Source organism: Salvelinus alpinus, chromosome 4 (assembly GCF_045679555.1).
Source record: "Salvelinus alpinus chromosome 4, SLU_Salpinus.1, whole genome shotgun sequence".
Lineage (NCBI taxonomy): Eukaryota > Metazoa > Chordata > Actinopteri > Salmoniformes > Salmonidae > Salvelinus > Salvelinus alpinus.
Window position 1 is genome coordinate 50,710,295 of NC_092089.1, and position 21,154 is coordinate 50,731,448.

Below are 21,154 nucleotides of genomic sequence, written 5' to 3' on the forward strand. Positions count from 1 at the left end.
CAAAGGGAGTGACATATAATAGTGTGGCAGATAATCCAGGAAGTGATGGAGTCCAGGTGAGTCTAATGACGCGCAGATGCGCGTAACCATGGTGACAGGTGTGCGCCATAACGAGCAGACTACTGACCTAGAGGCCGGAGAGGGAGCACACGTGACACCGCCTTTAAAAGTTGTTTTCGGCCCCAAATCAGAATTATGTTGCTTAACTAGGTCATAAATTTCCATTTCTAGATGTTGGATGCCCAATAATGTTTCAACCTCAGTTTAGTTACATTGTAAACCCTGCACACATCTCTTCTCTCATTTGTTGTATGTGTAATAATGCTCACAAGCAAGCAATTATATTTTGTGGAGTTAAAAGGTAACCTGCAATGTTGTGTTGATTGTGCTAATGCGGAGTGAAACTGTGTACACGTGAATTAGTGATTTATCTGTTTTATCTATTTCTCTCTCACACCCGTCGTCGCTTGAACTCTAGGAACTTGAAAACAAAGTACAAATACACTCATTTCGCAGGCTGGCAAGCCCGATAGTTGGAACTCTTAAACCCCGGCATGAGTACGCGCAAACACACGCATGCACGCACGCACGCACGCACGCACGCACGCACGCACGCACGCACGCACGCACGCACGCACGCACGCACGCACGCACGCACGCACACACACACACACACACACACACACACACACACACACACACACACACACACACACACACACACACACACACACACAAATACACACAGTGAGAGCCTTTTGGCGCAGAATTGGTGGTTGTTGTTTACACTGCGCTTCCAGTGTGTCTGAGGCCCCACCATAGCCCCTTACATCACCCCATCCGGGGTGAGAGTGTGAGGGCCGAGAGAGGAGCGAGGGGGGTGACGGTGAGGTAATTAATTAGTTCCCTGTCCCGCTCAAATGAGATGCAGACCTATTCTCTTTCGGCCTCCCGAGTTCCTCTTTACTCTTTGTCGGAGCAGCCCTTTTCCCTTTCCACTCTCTGATTTCACAGCTCGGGACCCGATGCTATTTCCTAGACTGTTGTTTGTCTCATTTCCATTTTGCAAGAGAACCAAGAGAGAGTTCCCACCCTGTTTACTCAGTGATCTTTTTCTGGCAAGTTCAGTTTGAAGTCTATTTTCATGCTTGGGCTTCCAAGTCCACATATCACTAGCCACTATTACCAGTGGTTGTCTTGCTGTGCTCGGTCCTTTTTTGCCTGGTTTGGCAGGAGACGGGAAGAGAGATGTGCTTGAGAGAGCAATACTTTGCTCTATGAATATTTCATTCCCTCCCTGTTCTATATTTCCATCATGTCCTGGGCCATGCCAGTGCCAATGCTAATACCCAGGATTTTATGTTTGGGTGCAGTTGAGTGACTCACTGTGTTTATCTGATCTAATTGGTTGATGTCCTTGGACCAGGATCTACATGGGTTTTACCCATGTGCTTTTCTGTGGATAGTGGGAATCCAAGCCTGGTCCGATATCTGTTTTCTTGCTAAATCCTATGGTCATTGTTTGGCGTGACAATGACCATATGAGTTTCACATTCCCATTGCCTTAGTTGATGGTTTGCTTCCAAAGACAAAATCCCTTCTCAGGTGTAATTGAGTAATGTTTAGTCATACTTTGGCGTTTGAGTCATATGTTTGCATTGTGGATGAGACAACCTCATCGCTCTTTGTTCCTCAATGCCTGTATGATGACACCGCCTCACAATCTCACAATCACATGAGTCGGAGTTTGAAGAACAGGTAGCCAACAGAAAGGGGTGTTGTACACACACACACAAACACACACAGTCCCCAATTTTCACGACTGCCAGGGTATCAGGCAACCAGACTGGCACAGCACATTTAGGCAGTTACTTAAGGCCTGAGTGAACAGTGTTGAGATATGACATACCTTACATTCTAATGGGATCAACTTATCAAGGACACAATGATAACATGTTTTTCCGGTTTGATGGCATTTACAGCTTTCATATTTATTTTGGGCTTTGAAAATAGAAGCATGCATGCATAAATGTATTTTGTATTTTTTGATTTTCAGGCTGCCAAATTTTTGGGATAATACAATTATATTTTCATTTTTATCAGGCCGTGGGGCTTTTTGTTTAATTTTTAATCAAAGATTTCACATCAGTCATTTTTATGTAAAGTGCTTTGATTTGAGACATTTATTTGGTATGACTCACCAGACCCCAGGAAGCAAGTTGGGAGCAGCACATTGATTACGAAAAAAGCAGTGATTTCTCCTCTGAGAAACAAAACACTAATGTTGTGTGAAAATTTAATTACTGACATTTTCAGTTGCAATGTTGCCATTTGCACTTATCTCAGTGGCCTCCTCACCTACTATATGCAGCCGTATTTCCATTCAGACCATGATATGGAAAGCCACTTAGAAGAGCTAGAGCAGTGAATTTACAGTTTACCTCTGGACCTGGAGAAGATGCAGTGCAGCAAAGCCCTGACGTCCTCAGCCTCTTTAAACAGACCATATCGCTGTATTCTGATACCAGAGGCGGCGCTCCTAGTGGCCAGTGATTTTAATGCAGGTAAACTGAAATCTGTCTTACCTCATTTTTACCAGCATGTCACCTGTGCAACTAGAGGTCAAAAAACTCAAGTTCCCCTTTACTCGACACATAGAAACGCATACAAAGCTCTCCCTCGCCCTCCATTTGGCAAATCTGATCATAACTCTATCAGTGACCGTACGTACATATCCCAATCAGAAGCCATGTATTACAGGTAACATCAGCACTGAGCTAAGCGCTACAGCTGCCGCTTTCAAGGAGCGGGACGCTATTCCGGGCTCTTATAAGAAATCCGACCTCCGACGAGCCATCAAACAGTCAAAATGTCAGTACGGGACTAAGATCTAATCCTACTACACTGGCTCTAACGCCCATCGGATGTGGCAGGGCTTGCAAACTATCACGGATTATAAAGGGAAACCCAGCCGTGAGATGCTCAGTGAAGTGAGCCTACCAGATGAGCTAAATTCCTTCTATGTTCGCATCGAGGCAAGCAACACTGAACCATGCATGAGAACACCAGCTGTTCTGGACGACTGTGTGATCTCACTCTCCATAGCCGATGTGAGTAAAACCTTTAAAAAGGTTAACATTCACAAGGCAGTTTGGCCAGACGGATTACCAGGATGCGTACTTAGGGCATGCGCTGACCAACTGGCAATTGTTTTCACTGACATGTTCAACCTCGCCCTGACCCAGTCTGTAAAACCTACATGTTTCAAGCAGACCACAATAGTCCCTGTTTCCAAGAACACCATGGTAACCTGTCTAAATTACTATCGCCCCATAGCACTCACATCTGTAGCCATGAAATGCTTTGAAATGCTGGTCATGGCTCACATCAACACCATCATCCCAGACACCATGGACCCACTCCAATTTGCATGTCGCCCCAACAGATCCACAGATGACGGAATCTCTATTGCACTCCATACTGCCCTCTCCCACCTGGACAAAAGGAACACCTATATGAGAATGCTATTCTTTGAATATAGCTCAGAGTTCAACACCAATGTGCCCCCCAAGCTCATCACTAAGCTAAGGACCCTGGGTCTGAACACCTCCCTCCGCACAACACCAACACCTAAGTTTGCTGATGACACAACGGTGGTTGGCCTGATCACTAACGCCGATGAGACAGCCTATAGGGCGGAGGTCAGTGACCTGGCAGTGTGGTGCCAAGACAACAACCTCTCCCTCAATGTCAGCAAGACAAAGGAGCTGATCGTGGACTACAGGAAACGGAGGGTCGAGCACACCTCCATCCACATCGACGGGGCTGTAGTGGAGCGGGTCGAGAGCGTCTAGTCCCTCGGTGTCCACATCACTAAGGACTTATCATGGTCCACACACACCTACACAGTCGTGAAGAAGGAATGACAACGCCACTTCCCCCTCAGGAGCCTGAAAAGATTTGGCATGGGCCTTCAGATCCTCAAAAGGTTCTACAGCTGCACCATTGAGAGTATCTTGACTGGCTGCATCACCGCTTGGTATGGCAACTGGTTGGCATCTGACTGCAAGGTGCTACAGAGCAATATTCGCTCAAAACAATTTAGGCACTTAGCAAATTTCAGGTCTGCTTAGCTCAAAAACTTGAACGTTGTGAAAATTCTGTGCAATTTCCAGCATGCGTTTACTGTGAACACTGAGGCTGAATAAGTTACAGTTTTAACAGTGGCCAAGTAGGCTACTGTGGCTATTCGATCATAATGTAGGGCTTCCAAAGTGGCCTACCATCAAAAACAATGGAGAAAATACCTCCCATAAAAAATTTTACATTTTAACATCCCATAACATTCTATTATTCAGCTTTTTAGCAGCAGCCAATGTGTGGTGTTCAATATTGGCCTTACATTCCTTAAGACTTCCTTAAAACTTGCAGGGCTTGATATTAACCTGTTTATCCACTTGTCATTCAGATTTGTTGTTGTGTTGTTTGATGCAAAAAAGAAATTACAAAATAAAATGCATTATTACTCCCATACCATTATTACAGAGAATCATACAAATCATGCTGCCCCCTGCCTAATGGCTACTTAGCTTATCCAAGCCTGTCTTAAAATACTATACTGCCCCTTTAAGACAAAAAAGCTCTTTACCTGACTCACTTTTCAAAGATGTCTAGAAATGTACACGTTTTGGGCTCTTGTAGAAAGCAATCACTCCCCTATTGCTGACTGCAAATGCTCTATAACTGGGCGAATAACTCACTAACTAGCAAAGGATATGAACACAATGTGCACATGTGGCTAAATGCAGCTTTCGCTTTGATCAAAACAAGCTCATCTACTCACGACCGCTCATGCTGTAAACACAGTCCAGTTCAAAGTAGGACAGCAACAGGTTGCCTCACTGCCTGATGGCGGCCTCAGTGCAAATGAGTGTAGTCCAAAAACCTGCATTCCACGTCCAAAACGTTTTCACCCGCGATCGTTTTCAAAGTAGCCCAATTTTCAGAGAAAATCTCAGACATGGTAACCCTGCCACTATCCCCAACAAACCCATCACCCCTTCCCACTACTTTGGCCCTAACAGATCCAACACCTGGCCGTCGGCCTGGGAGGATGGGACCCCTTCTCTCAAAACCCCCTGTAGTTCTGCACTAAAATCTCTGACACCCAAACCCTTCTCTGCTGCTGCTACCACCAAATCAATCTTCTGAGATTCCTGTTCTATTTGTGCAGTACAATTAATGACCTTAGCAATATACGAAAGAAATCCTACCTTACTAAAATCCATCCTCTCTTAACATGGGCAGCGCTATTGATGAGTTTCACCATTTCTAAATAGTTAACTTGGTGGGATTTCCTATGAGTTAAGGAATGATCACATACTTCCATCCAGTTCACCAGGAGGGATTAGCCAATTAATTATACTCGTGTCATGAGCAAACATAACTGCAGGTGACAGTAAATCGCCAACTATATAACTGTTTAAACAATTCACTCAAGGTGGCAGTAAGCTCCCTTTCAGTTTGTTTGCCAACTCATAGAAGTATTAGAAGAAAATGGACTACTTCAAAATGGAGATGGCCTCAATGGCTCTGCCCATGCTCTCACAGACGCCATAATGGGACAGATACGACTGAGATTTTTATAACTAACCAAAGATAGACCACAGTATGTCGTTTCCAATGGGAACAAGTGAATCATAGTGGTCAGAACAAGCAAAGAGGTGGGCAGAGCCAAGCACGATCTACTGAGATCCTATTGGCACGTTCTAGCGTGCGTGTGCATATTTCTGTTAGGAAACACCTACTCTATGAAGTGCCCGTGTACAATAACTCAATTCGCCTTTGCACTCCTTCTAAACAACGCAATTTTAAAAAACCTTGGAAAAGTGTAAAGTCCACAAATCTTTGTCCACTCTGTTCATAACGGATTCTAGTTTTGGTAACAGAACTTTATCGAGATCTCACAACCATCCGTTGAAATATAGGTCTCATCTCTGGATACGACTTTTAGTCCTCTAGCTCTAGGCCTTATCATTGGGTTTTTTACATAAATATTTGGCAACCGACTAGGAATTCTTTGGAGATCGCGATCGACCAGTTGGTGACCACTGCTCTAGAAAGTTGAGTGTAGTTCAATCTCGTGCTTCCCTCTGTGGGCTGATATTTCTTCTGCACGGCAGTCCCCGGGCAGCAGTCTCGGGGCTACTGTGAGGTTGTTTGTGTAATACAAATCAAATCAAATGTTATTTGTCACATGCGCCGAATATAACAGGTGTAGACTTTACAGTGAAATGCTTACTTACAAGCCCTTAACCAACAATGCAGTTTTAAGAATTTTTTTTTTTAAAGAAAGTATTTACTAAATAAACTTAAGTAAAAAAGAAATTTATAAAAAAAAAAATATATATATATAACAATTACAAATAATTAAAGAGCAACAATAAAATAACTGAACTGGACAGTGTACAGGACCAGCATGCCTCAGATTACCGATGCTTGTCTGTCCCACTTTCTGGGCCCCGGCCTGGCCTGTTCAACCCTCTGCTTTTCACTGTTTGTCTCTATATACCCACAGCAGACCTGGGCTCAAATACTATGTATTTCAAATACTTTATCCGTGTTTTACTGAGCTTGTCTGGTACAATGGGACCATTAGAATAGTCGCAACAGTGCAAACGCTGCCCATCTTGCGCTCCAGGCAGGCTGAAGTAAATTCTCAAAGTATTTGAAAAATGTCAAATAGTATGTGAACCCAGGTTTGATAGAAAGTAGCGACCCTTCAACATGGAAATCTGCAGTGTCATAGTGTTCATTATTTAGATTGATTCTAGTGGCACTTTTCAAGGTCTGTGCAAGGCGGCATTTAGAGTGGTAGGAACACTCCAAGAAGCATAAAAACACATTAAGTCGGTGTGTGTGCTTGCATGTGTATATGCGCACTGCAATTGGTCTCTTCAAAATGTAGAGACCAAACAAAGAACGTGCCTACTGCTCACTCAACAGAGTTCCAGTTTATTCTGTGAGTAATAATGTGACTGAATGATTGTGAAACAGTTATTTCTAAGACAATTTGCACTTGAATATACACACAGCTGGATAGCAGTGTCTACCTCATAACATGCCTATTGCATTCACTTTTTGAATGAAGTTGTTTTTAGACGTTTTTACACTCAGATGACTTGGGTCACTGTTCGACGCCAGAAGGCAGTATTTGAATGGTTATTCGACAGTAAGTGTTGGAATTCATTGAGTACATCTGTGCAAATATCAGATTTGCATTTTGAAAACCACAGTGTGTTAAATTGCAGCTAGCGTGTTAACATTTTGTTGCTGTGCTGTGCTGTGCCCCAATCCTGTCAGGGTAACTGGCATGGGGTTACCAGGCTTGTTGCTCAGTGACCGTATTCATAAAGCATCTCAGAATAGGAGTGCTGATCTAGGATCAGGTCCTGTTTGTCCATGTCATCTTATTCATTATCATATTAAAGTCCAAACTGGTCCTAGATCAGCACTCCTACTCTGAGAGTACGGGCACAGATGACTAAATGTCAATAACCCATAGAATATTATTCAGTGAGACAAATAGAGTGTCTATTCTCTTGGTCTTTGTATTAGCAATCCCTTCTCTGTTGTCCGAAAGTGCAGGGCTGCAGGCAGCCACAATATTACATCCATAATGACCCTCGTTTCTCTCCACTGCACCAAAACACCATGGAATATTAATCAGCCAAACCTCCCCTAGCCTGCACCACAACACAAAACAACACCTCTTCTCATTTCCTCCAACTCTTACGCTTAGTAGTATACGGTTTAATTTGTATTCAGCATACACAATGTGCCTCCAGACGGGGCTTTCTTGCAAATTTCTATCATAGACACTACACTGTATATATCATGCAGATTATCAGAGCGGTCGCACTCAGCACTGCTACCCGTTGTGTTCTTTATGACCATAGTCCTCAGGTGTTAATGAGTATGCTATGATATGCTCCCTCAGAGTACAGCACCATAGTGCCCTCAAAGCTCATCACTTAGCTAAGGACCCTGGGACTAAACACCTCCCTCTGCAACTGGATCCTGGACTTCCTGATGGGCTGCCCCCAGGTGGTAATAACACATCTGCCACACTGATCCTCAACACGGGGCACCACAGGGGTGCGTGCTCAGAACCCCTCCTGTACTCCCTGTTCACTCTTGACTGCACGTCCAGGCACGACTCCAACACACAACAGTGGTAGGCCTGATCACCGACAACGATAAAACAGCCTACAGGGTGGATGTCAGAGACCTGACCGTGTGGTGCAAGGACAACAACCTCTCCCTCAACGTGACCAAGACAAAGGAGATGATTGTGGACTACAGGAAAAGGAGGACGGAGCACACCCCCATTCTTATCGATGGGGCTATAGTGTAGCAGGACGAGAGCTTAAAATTCCTTGGCGTCCACATCACCAACAAACTAACATGGTCCAAGCACACCAAGAGAGTCGTGAAGAGGGCACGACAAAACCTTTTCCCCCTATGGAGACTGAAAAGATTTGGCATTGGTCCTCAGATCCTCAAAAGGTTTTACAGCTTCACCATCGAGAGCATCCTGACGGGTTGCCTCACTGCCTGGTATGGCAACTGCTCGGCTTCCGACTGCAAGGCACTACAGAGGGTGGTGCGTACGGCCCAGTACATCACCGGGGAAAAGCTTCCTGCCATCCAGCCACCCTAGTCATAGATTCTAGTTGCCATCCTCTGCACACTCTCTCTCTCCCTCTTTCTGTTTCTCTCTCCCTTTCTCCATATATCCCCCCTTTTTATATCTCCTCTCTCTCTCTCTCTCTCTCTCTCTCTCTCTCTCTCTCTCTCTCTCTCTCTCTCTCTCTCTCTCTCTCTCTCTCTCTCTCTCTCTCTCTCTCTCTCTCTCTCTCTCTCTCTCTCTCTCTCTCTCTCTCTCTCTCTCTCTCTCTCTCTCTCTCTCTCTCTCTCTCTCTCTCTCTCTCTCACACTCTCTCTGCCCTCTTCCTGTTTCCCCCTCTCTATATATCTTCCCCTCTGACACTTCTCCCTGTCATTGCAGTGTGTCTGGCAGCAGGCCCGTTGCCATACAGAGACGCCAACAATGGCTCCTCTCTCTCTGAGTGCATCACTGAGCTCATCCACCTCGCTGGCCCAGTACTTATTTAACAGTGGCAGGCTTTGAGAAGAGGACCGCTGTGTATCTGTCTCGTCTCAGCTGAGCTTCCCTCGTAGACTCGTCTCAGCTCACCTCGCATGCCAGCACTCTCTCTCTCTCTCTCTTTCCATCGATGTCTCTGTCGCTGTCTTATATATATATAAGACAATATACACTGCTCAAAAAAATAAAGGGAACACTTAAACAACACAATGTAACTCCAAGTCAATCACACTTCTGTGAAATCAGATTTCACAGAAGTGTGATTGACTTGGAGTTACATTGTGTTGTTTAAGTGTTCCCTTAATTTTTTTGAGCAGTGTATATACAATATATATATACAATATGCTTCATGGAGTGGGTCCTTCTTTTTTTGTGGTAATAATGCATTGGTACTCCCTGTTGACTTGGTTGGCCACCCATGCCCACCCACTCTCTCTTCTTTGTGGAGGTAAGCAGCAGGTTGCCTGAATGCCGGTCTTATTTCCATCACTACCTCCAGCAGACCATAACATGTTATATTCACACAGGTTTCGCTCTGCCAGGTGCCTGCCGGCTTCCCACAAAAATGCATAGTGTATGTGATGGAGGAGGTCTGGTTAGCTGTGTGTGTGTCTCTCTGTGCCAGGTAGACTGTACAACAGATGGCAGGTGACTGAGAACGACAATGTCAATATGGAGGAGACCTGTTCCCATAGAAATAGAATGTCTAGATGGGCGTGTCCGTTCTAGTCATTCAATTTTTATACACACACCTACTGTTCAGTATCAGAGTACTATTCAAAACAGTATAGCTATACTGTATAGGCTACATGCAGCTAGATCCGATACTAAGTACATCATATTGACTTTCCAATGTCATACACTATTTGCTTCTTCCAGCATTGCTGCACTGTGTGGCATTATCATACTTGCCACTGTGTTGCACAGAAGAGAGTAAATCTCCTGTCAATGGTCCTTTGTGACATACCTGCTCCACCGTCATTGTTTTTAGCCCTGGATGAATCATTTAAAGCACGTTGCCCCAGTGTTTACCCTGAGAGACTATGTGGAAGAAACACGGCTCAATGCTGAATGTTGCATAGGGAATGTAGGGCGACAGTGCTGAGTGGACAAAGGAGCCAAACATTTCTCCCTAGGACTTTGTGAGGTCTCCAAAGTCTGGGCAAAGTTATGTTTGAGCAGGGAGCTTCAGGCTCAAGCTGCCAAGTGTGAGTCACACTACCACTGAGACACTGACCCAGCCGTAGAGCTCTCGTAACCAACACCCTGTCCAACTGTTTCTATTCCTATAGGTTTTTTGCAGGTGCAACCTGTAATTCCATTGTCTTATGTGGTCACAGGATGAAATGCACACACAATCAAGGCCCAATGAAACTGTACACACACAATAACAAACGTAGTGCCACGTAAGTCCGTATTCAATTTACTCAAAAAGATACTCAAAAAGACCAGACACGACTTTTTTAGTATGAAACTACAGAGTACGCCTTTAAAATGTTCTTCGGGCTAAATTAATGATGACCTTTGTCATAAAGAGAGGAACCTGCAATTATTTTTTCCCTCTTCTCTCACTAAATCAATCCGTTCCTCCCTGGTAGAATCATCAAGAGGCAGAGAGGCAATTACCTTGTTTTGTTCTGCCAGGGAGAGAATTCACTCAGCCCTGACTGTCGATAAATCAGCCGGTCGTTCTGGGAGAGGAGTGTGGGTTAAAGTTAGAGAACCAGACCAGAGAACAGAGAACCGAGATCTTGTATTAGAGTGCTAGACTTTAAGGTTTGCCAGTGGGTGAGATGTATCGTTCTTGTCATGTTGTGCTTTATCATTCTTGTGTGTTTATAGTTTTACATTATTGAGGCTGAGAGTTAGTTGAGTAGCTCAACGGAGACCACAATGCACAATGCCTGTGTTCTCTGTTGATCTCGTACTATGACTTGCTGGTACGGTATGTATGTACAGTATACTGTTAGGTATGTGAATTATGATCATTAGCATATTATGATCCTAAGCATTTTATGATCATAGGTATTGTGCTATATAAAGTTCTTCCATGGAGAAGGGGTTCCTTAATAGACCTTGATTCCACCTGTTGCACCTGTTCTGTTACATTCTAGAATATAAAGTAGAGCAATACAACGTCACTCAGACCCACCTCCAGACAAGCAGTTGCTTTGGAATGAGGACAGGTTGAATTCCATCTCTATACTGTGGTGTGTTACGCTTCTCACTCCGTCATTTTCTCACCTGGCTTCTTTTTGTCTCTTTCTCTGACCAGCTCCCCACCCGGCTCAGGACCCAAACCCCACAAAGGAAGACACTGAGGGGTTGACAAGCCACCCGAAAACAGGCTCAGCCCAGATAATGGAAACCTACACGAAAAAAGACAAAGAAAGGAGAGTGGGGACCCCCACGAAACTGGACGTCATCCCGAAGTCACCTGCTACACCGACATCGCCCATGCCTGGCTCAAGTTCTAGCCCCAAACGTAATAAAGGTAAGTCTCCCTATACTGTGGTGTTACCGGTACTAAAGGAAATGGTGTGAAAATGGCTACCCATTAGTATGTGTTTCTATCTACCATAGAGCATTTGAAGTAGTTTATGACCATTTTCAGGGGTAGGAACACAGCATTAGATATCCATGGTTGTGTAATAAAGGCTATCTTCAGCAGTGCCCTGTGAGTATTGAGCAATTACCTCAGCGCTCAGATGATGTCATCTGACCCTTTGGGAAAACAAAATGGTTCAGTCCAGAATTATCCAGACCACAGGCTTTCAGTGCTGGGGATAAATCCAATAGACATGGTGCAGGTGGTTAGTTACAGCGCTTACAGCTCACTTGACAAAATCCATTAAGCTAGAATTGTGTTGCTATGGGTTTATAGAATTTAGCCAAAATTGTATTTTTTGGGTAATTTCTGATGTAATGTTGAGTGGATGGCTAATGCTATTCGCTAACAGGCTAGTCGCTTACGGGCTATAGCTAGCCTGCTTGCTAATCACCTCCGGTCTAATGAAAGTTAGAGGAATTAACCAGACTGGGCATCACTTTTTACTGAGTGATGCCAGGGGGTCATTTAGACTAGCTTGACCCGCTGTTGGACCACCACCACGTTTGTTTCCACAATGCCACTCTTGTCCTGCCCCGAGCGCTGGCTAATGCAAACACTAAGAAATGTGTTTGGGGGGTTTTGTGAACATAATCTTATTTTCTCTCTGCCCATTTTATTCTTTGCCCAGTAATCTATTGACTGTGGTCATGGTCTATTTAACAGTAGCGTGAGGTGGCAGAGCTGAACCAAAATAGTTCTACTGACTGATTTCCGAAAATATCACAGTAACTCCAAAGTAGAAGACTGGTTTTGGTGTGCCAGATCAGATAGTCAGATCAAGGAGCTCATTTTAGTGACGGTCTAATTGAACTGCAGGATCCCTCAGTAGACAACAGATCTCAGATCAGCTTTTGTAATGTAAAAGATATTGGTAAGACTTTACTTAAAGCCTACAGGTATAATGCTTTATAACCTGTCATAAGCGTCTCTGGAAGGTCTGTTAGAAGCATTTGAGCACCAATAAGTCAACAAACCTCTGAGACAGCACATTCTCAAACAACTTCTGTCACTTCCTCTCCTTCAGGTTGCCTTCCTGCTCAGTCATGCAAGCTTACCTCTGTGTTTAATCTTACCCTGAGGGTAGGAGGAAGAGGAAAAGGACGAGAAACACTCTGCAGCTCTTAATTAGCTAAATGAAATGGCAAGTCATGCATTTGGGAGCACTACCTCCATAATGTCCTCTTTAATTAAACTTTGTTACATCACAGCCTCGGGTCTGACAGCTCGTGGCACTTGGCCACCGGCGGTCCCTTGCCTCCTGGGAGGTTTTCAGGGTCCCTGTGTTTTCAAGAGATCTTTAAAAGACCAGGGATTTTACTCTTCACTATCACTGTCAGGGGGCCCTGCTGCTTCAGTTCAGCCAACACACGCATGTCGCACACACAGCTCCCCCAAACCCCTCTCCATGGCACTTGTTATTTGTTGCTATGGAGACTTCATTTTTACTCTAACACTTTCTTGTGGATTTCCCATGAACATAAATACAGTGCCTTCAGAAAGTATTTACACCCCTTGACTTTTTCCACATTTAGTTGTGTTACAGCCTGAATTTAATTGATTAAATTGAGATTTTGTGTCACTGGCCTACACACAATACCCCATAATGTCAAAGAAGAATTATATATATATTTTTTAAAATGTTTACAAATTAATTTAAAATGAAAAGCTGAAATGTCTTGAGTCAATAAGTATTCATTCCCTTTGTTATGGCAAGCCTAAATAAGTTCAGGAGTAAGCACAAGTCACATAATAAGTTGCGTGAACTCCCTCTGTGTGAAATAATAGTGTTTTACATGATTTTTCAATGACAACATCAACTCTGTACCACACACATACAAATATCTGTATGGTCCCTCATTCGAGCAGTGATTTTCAAACACAGATTCAACCACAAAGACCAGGGAGGTTTTCGAATGTCTACCAAAGAAGGGCACCTATTGGTAGATGGGTAAAAATAAAAAAGCAGACACTGAATATTCATTTGAGCAAGTTATTAATTACAATTTGGATGGTGTATCAATACACCCAGTCACTACAAAGATCTACATTCTACACACTACAAAGGCGTCATTCCTAACTCAGTTGCCGGAGAGGAAGGAAACCTCTCAGGGATTTCACCATGAGACCAATGGTGACTTTAAAACAGTTACAGAGTTTAGTCTAACATGTATATTTAGTTTAGTCTAACACCATAACATGTATAATTCACACAGCGAAACCTGTGTGAATTATACATGTTATGGTCTGCTTGAGGTAGTGATGGAAATAAGACCGGCGTTCAGGCAACCTGCTGTGATAGGAGAAACCTGAGGATGGATCAACAACATTGTAGTTACTCCACAATACTAACTAACCTAATTGACAGAGTGAAGAGAAGGAAGCCTGTACACAGGACAATAACCTAAAACACAAAGCCAAATTTACACTGGATTTGCTTACCAAGAAGACAGTGAATGGCCGTGTTTCCGTTTTGACTTAAATCTGCTTGAAAATCTATGGTAAGACTTGAAAATGGTTGTTTAGCAATGATCAACAACCAATTAGACAGAGCTTGAAGCATTTTGAAAATAATTACACTACCGTTCAAAAGTTTGGGGTCACTTATAAATGTCCTTGTTTTTGAAGGAAAATATCATTTTTTGTCCATTAAAATAACATAAAATTGATCAGAAATACAGTGAAGACATTGTTAATGTTGTAAATTACTATTGTAGCTGGAAACGGCTGATTTTTTATGGAATATCTACAGAGGCCCATTATCAGCAACCATCACTCCTGTGTTCCAATGGCACGTTGTGTTAGCTAATCCAAGTTTATAATTTTTTAATGCTAATTGATCATTAAAAAACCCATTTGCAATTATGTTAGCACAGCTGAAAACTGTTGTTCTGATTAAAGAAGCAATAAAACTGGCCTTCTTTAGACTAGTTGAGTATCTGGAGCATCAGCATTTGTGGGTTCGATTACATTGTCAAAATGGCCAGAAACAAAGATCTTTCTTTCAAAGGTCTATTCTTGTTCTGAGAAATGAAGGCTATTCCATGCGAGAAATTGCCAAGAAACTGAAGATCTCATACAACACTATGTACTACACAAACGGGCTCTAACCAGAATAGAAAGAGGAGTGGGAGGCCCAAGTGCACAACTGAGCAAGAGGACATGTACGTTAGAGTGTCTATTTTGAGAACCCGACACCTCACAAGTCCTCAACTGGCAGCTTCATTAAATAGTACCCGCAAAACACCAGTCTCAATGTCAATAGTGAAGAGTCGACTCCGGGATGATGGCCTTCTAGGCAGAGTTCCTCTGTCAAATCTTCGTCCAATGAGAGAAGTGGTCCATTTAAAGGATACCCATTGGATTTGCCCAGACAAAAGTTCCCTATGCATTAAAACTCGGACCCCAGAACCAAATTCTGTGTACGTTAGCTAGTACTACAGTCTGCCATGAGAGCTATGTATAAAACTGCTCCTCTATTCCTTTCAAAAAGGCAAGTAAAAGAGATGAGAGAGGACCATATTGTTGAGATTTGAGGAGTGTGCTGCTAACAGTCTGGAACCCAAACACGCTGCAGTGTTTCTGGGTCAACTTGATTCTGTTTCGGTCTCTGAGGCTCCTGTGGGTGACTCATCGTGATGGTCAGGGCCCACACACACACACACACACACACACACACACGCACACGCACACGCTAGAGCTTTTTACAGCACTATACAGAATCAGACGTGGTGTCAAAGAAAGTGGGTCAGAGGATGTTTTAGGGAGGCTGCTGTTTTTCTTCCGTATCTGGTGGATTGTTTCAGCACTGTGATGATATTGTTATAATGTGTTAGAATCCCCTGAGGTGTGAATCGTGACATGGATGTGGAACATATGCTGTTTATGTTTATGGAAGGAATGGATGGAAGATGATGCCGAAACCTTCACACATACAGTAGATGTCACGATCGTGTGGAGGAGAGACGGACCAAAACGCAGCATGAGGAAAATAAGCCATCTTCTTTTAATTAAACGAACGAAGATGAACATGAAACGAAAACACTATTACAAACAAACAAAACAACAAATGATCGTGAAGCTAAATAACGCAAGTGCCCAGACAAGCAACAAACGTTAAACAAGACAACTACCCACAAAAGCCTACTGCCTATGGCTACCTTAAATATGGCTCCCAATCAGAGACAAATGAATGACAGCTGTCTCTGATTGAGACCCAATCTAGGCAGCCATAGACATAACTAGACAACCTAACAATACTCTATCCCATACACATACAACACCCATAGACTAACCAAAACACACACAACATACAATGCCCACCCCAACTCACGCCCTGACCAACTAAACATAATCAAAATAACATAAAAATAGGTCAGGAACGTGACATAACCCCCCCCTCAAGGTGCGTACTCCGAACGCACCACCAAAAGTCTAGGGGAGGGTCTGGGTGGGCATCTGTCCACGGTGGTGGCTCCGGCTCTGGACGCTGTCCCCACACCACCATAGTCACTCCCCGCTTCCGTATCCCCCCCCCAATGACCACCCTCCAACTAAACCCACCTAACTGAAGGGGCAGCATCGGGATAAGGGGCAGCACCGGGATAAGGGGCAACACCGGAATGAGGGACGACAGCTCCGGGCTGAGGGACGGCAGCTCCGGGCTGAGGGACGGCAGCTCCGGACTGGCTGGCGGATCCTGGCTGGCTGGCTCTGGCTGGTCATGGCTGGCTGACGGCTCTGGCTGGTCATGGCTGGCTGACGGCTCTGGCTGGTCATGGCTGGCTGAAGGCTCTGGCTGATCCGGTCTGGCGGAAGGCTCTGGCTGATCCGGTCTGGCGGAAGGCTCTGGCTGATCCGGTCTGGCGGAAGGCTCTGGCTGATCCGGTCTGGCGGAAGGCTCTGGCTGATCCGGTCTGGCGGAAGGCTCTGGCTGATCCGGTCTGGCGGAAGGCTCTGGCTGATCCGGTCTGGCGGAAGGCTCTGGCTGATCCGGTCTGGCGGACGGCTCTAGCGGCTCCTGTCTGGCGGACGGCTCTGTAGGCTCATGGCAGACGGGCGGCTTTGCAGGCTCATGGCAGACGGGCGGCTTTGCAGGCTCATGGCAGACGGACAGTTCAGACGGCGTATGGCAGACGGGCAGTTCAGACGCCGCTGGGCAGACGGGCAGTTCAGGCGCCGCTGGGCAGACGGGCAGTTCAGGCGCCGCTGGGCAGACGGGCAGTTCAGGCGCCGCTGGGCAGACGGGCAGTTCAGGCGCCGCTGGGCAGACGGGCAGTTCAGGCGCCGCTGGGCAGACGGGCAGTTCAGGCGCCGCTGGGCAGACGGGCAGTTCAGGCGCCGCTGGGCAGACGGGCAGTTCAGGCGCCGCTGGGCAGACGGGCAGTTCAGGCGCCGCTGGGCAGACGGGCAGTTCAGGCGCCGCTGGGCAGACGGGCAGTTCAGGCGCCGCTGGGCAGACGGCAGACTCTGGCCGGCTGAGACGCACTGTAGGCCTGGTGCGTGGTACCGGAACTGGAGGTACCGGGCTAAGGACACGCACCTCAGGGCGAGTGCGGGGAGAAGGAACAGTGCGTCCAGGGCTCTGGAGACGCACAGGAGGCTTGGTGCGTGGTGCCGGAACTGGAGGCACTGGGCTGGAGACACGCACCATAGGGAGAGTGCGTGGAAGAGGAACAGGGCTCTGGAGATGCACTGGAAGCCTGGTGCGTGGTGTAGGCACTGGTGGTACTGGACTGGGGTGGGAAGGTGGCGCCGGATATACCGGACCGTGAAGGAGGACACGTGCTCTTGAGCACCGAGCCTCCCCAACCTTACCAGGTTGAATGGTCCCCGTAGCCCTGCCAGTGCGGCGAGGTGGAATAGCCCGCACTGGGCTATGCAGGCGAACCGGGGACACCACCTGTAAGGCTGGTGCCATGTACACCGGCCCGAGGAGACGTACTGGAGGCCAGATACGTTGGGCCGGCTTCATGGCATCCGGCTCGATGCCCAACCTAGCCCTCCCAGTGCGGCAAGGTGGAATAGCCCGCACTGGGCTAAGCACGCGTACTGGGGACACCGTGCGCTTTACCGCATAACACGGTGTCTGACCAGTACGACGCCCTCCTACTCCACGGTAAGCCCGGGGAGTTGGCTCAGGTATCCAACCCGGCTTCGCCACACTCCCCTTTAGCCCCCCCCCCCCAAGAAATTCTTGGGTGAGCCTCTCGGGCTTCCAGCCTCTCTTACGTGCTGCCTCCTCATACCAGCGCTCCTGGGCTGTGGCTGCCTTCTCCTCCCTCAAGCGGCGATTCACACCAACCTTAGCCCAGGGTCCTTCTCCATTGAAAATTTGCTCCCAACTCCATTCCTCTTCTCTCCATTGCTTTAGTTCCTTCCCTCCTTCCTCAATCCGCTTGGTCCTGTTGTGGTGGGTAGTTCTGTCACGATCGTGTGGAGGAGAGACGGACCAAAACGCAGCATGAGGAAAATAAGCCATCTTCTTTTAATTAAACGAACGAAGATGAACATGAAACGAAAACACTATTACAAACAAACAAAACAACAAATGATCGTGAAGCTAAATAACGCAAGTGCCCAGACAAGCAACAAACGTTAAACAAGACAACTACCCACAAAAGCCTACTGCCTATGGCTACCTTAAATATGGCTCCCAATCAGAGACAAATGAATGACAGCTGTCTCTGATTGAGACCCAATCTAGGCAGCCATAGACATAACTAGAAAACCTAACAATACTCTATCCCATACACATACAACACCCATAGACTAACCAAAACACACACAACATACAATGCCCACCCCAACTCACGCCCTGACCAACTAAACATAATCAAAATAACATAAAAATAGGTCAGGAACGTGACAGTAGAATTCAACTTGGCCGCTTAAATGCCGATCAATTGTCATGAAAAGGTAGTAAATGGTGCTTGGCATTTGAGAATTACATCGTAATAATTACAGTATGGTGTTTTCATTCAGGGAGTTTTGCCTTGGTCATAATTATGCAGAGAATCACATGATCATCTAATTACATAATCTTTTTTTAAATGATCATTCAAAACCAATTGGGGTTAAATTGATAATTGGTTATGGGTCAGGGGAAATGTTCCACAAAGAATCTATACCAAACAACCCAAAGGGGTGCAGTAGAATTCCTGTAACAGTAGGACTATGCTTCCCAGGCATGAGTTAAGGTGCTCAGAGGAATGCAGACACCAGAGATGTTACAGTAGGAAAAGATCAACACTCCTCTCCCTTTTTTCAGTAATGTAACACAGATACACACACCTTTTTCCAGTCAGCACCATCAGGGACTTTGAACACATACAATAACTTGCAAGACAGCTCTGCTTGAAGATCGACGAGGACCTCTATAGAAACGGATTGTTCTGATGTACAACGTTTTTGACTCGAGGTTGGACAAAGACCATCTCTGCCTTTCAAGCATGATTGTTTATGTGGTATGCATTTCCTCATAAGTCAATAACGGATAAATTGAATGCTGAAAGAACATAAACCCTGTTTTTAGCCATATCTTGTCTAGGATTAGGTGCATTACTTAACTGAATGCAATTACATGTTCACTCGTGAATCCTCACTAGGACACAGTAGCCATGGTGTGACTAACCATCAGTCCTAATCAGAGTGTTTTCCACATTGCTCATTCACATCTATTAGATACTAGAGTGGAGTCTCTATCTGGCTCTGATATAGTTGCCAGATTTGACTGCCAGCTTCCAGCGTTTCATCGCTCTGCCGATGCGGGGCTGGATTGGGACTTCTCTCTGTACAAGGACCTGTCACATTCACTTCCTCTCTCTCGCTCTTTCTCTTGTTCTCTCATTCTCACCCTAGACACAGTGAAGTCAGAGGACAGACAGAAGCTGGCCAAGGAGCGGAGAGAGGAGAAGGCCAAATATCTGGGTAAGCTGAGAGGGGGGGTTGAGAGGAGGAAACTCTGTACACAGGGAGAGGTTGCCCCCTAGTGTTGGGGGGTAAAGGGTGGTGGCAGATTTTGTTTTAGGTTGTGTCGGCATTGGCTTTGTTTTCAAGCCTACATATGGTGTGCACATGTATCACAGAAACATTTAGGAAACGTTGAATGAACGTCAAACCAACCTGGACTGTGGCTCAAGCTCAAGCCGAGCACTTCAATGAGAGCGAAAACCAAGCCAATGATGATTTAGTATTTGGCTTTCAAGACACAGTTTTCAACGTGCATGCGCCAAATAAATGTTCATGTGCTTTTTATTAAAACAATAGCCTAGCCAACCCCTTTTTGTTTGGAACTCACAAATGCTTTAAAGATCCCCAGCTCTGAACTTATATGTTTAACCCAACGTCAATTGATAAAGAATCGTTTTCAATTGATAGTAGCATATGTCAATGCCCTGCTTCCACTTGCCTTAACACTCTCTGGCTCTATTTATTCTGTCAGTCAAAATGGCTGCCTGTCACCTGCTTGAGTTTTTTTGTTTGTTTATTTCACAAGTCACGCTGTCCTTGGCTCTAGTGACACACTGGCGACGTGCACTGCTTTGCATGATTGACAGTTGCTCTTGTCTTCTCTTTCGCCCACCCCCCCCCCCTCCAGACAAGCTCGGCCAGATACAAGGTAAGTCACAACCGATGTGTCCATGGTGGTAGTGGTGGTGGTGGTAGTGGTGAGAATTATTGTTGTCATGACCTGCAGTTTTGACCTGTGTCTGTTTGTCGCTCAATCACTCTCTACAAAAAATCTTTTGAATGAACTTTCTACATTACCATGGAAATGATTGCATCACAGTACCAGGCCGCCATTGTGAGAGTACCAATGAGTTTATCAGTCAAATTGCCAGGGTTAGAGGATCCAAGCCTGTTCTATTCATTCTATTTCTATGTGTGCTGCTGCTGCCAGGGGGGGGGGGGGCGTTGCCTAGCCAACCGACGACTCATTTGGTACAAGACCCTGCTTGTTTCAACAAAGAGCTACAAAGTTTCATCACGTTGTAAAGAGTCCATGTTACCGCATAAAGGGACTCAACTGCATGAATGCCCGGCCGGTCGGTCTTCAGTCAGCTGTTCGTTCCACAAATTATGACGGTTATTTTAATTTCATGGCGGTCTTCATCCATAACCGTCGGTTACACGGATATACGGTAATTGTACCAGCCCCACATTGTGTGTGTGCACCTTTTTTTCATAGGACGTCAGCCCAGTGTCTACTTCCATCACATGTTTTCCTTCCATGTTGAGTAAATGATACAAAGTATATTGAAAGCAGGTGCTTCCATACAGGTGTTGTCCCTGAGTTAATTAAGCATTATAGCATCCCATCATGTATAAAAATGCTGGGCAGGCCATTATTTTTGCCATCATTTTGGCTACCATGG

The 21,154-nt window shown here is 45.5% G+C and overlaps 1 protein-coding gene across 12 annotated transcripts in view; it reads left to right on the forward strand.

Annotated features, from left to right (window-relative positions):
• LOC139573878 (MAP7 domain-containing protein 1-like) overlaps positions 1-21,154 on the forward strand; it is a 66,137-nt gene that overhangs the window by 16,774 nt on the left and 28,209 nt on the right. For 8 of the 12 annotated variants that reach the window (XM_071397818.1, XM_071397817.1, XM_071397819.1 and 5 more), the window contains exons 2-4: positions 11,445-11,663; positions 19,638-19,706; positions 20,377-20,397. In XM_071397818.1, the coding sequence (XP_071253919.1) occupies positions 11,445-11,663; positions 19,638-19,706; positions 20,377-20,397 (309 nt within the window). The remainder of the gene's footprint in view (positions 1-11,444; positions 11,664-19,637; positions 19,707-20,376; positions 20,398-21,154) is intronic. The other 4 variants (XM_071397820.1, XM_071397825.1, XM_071397826.1 and 1 more) reach the window with 1 other exon arrangement.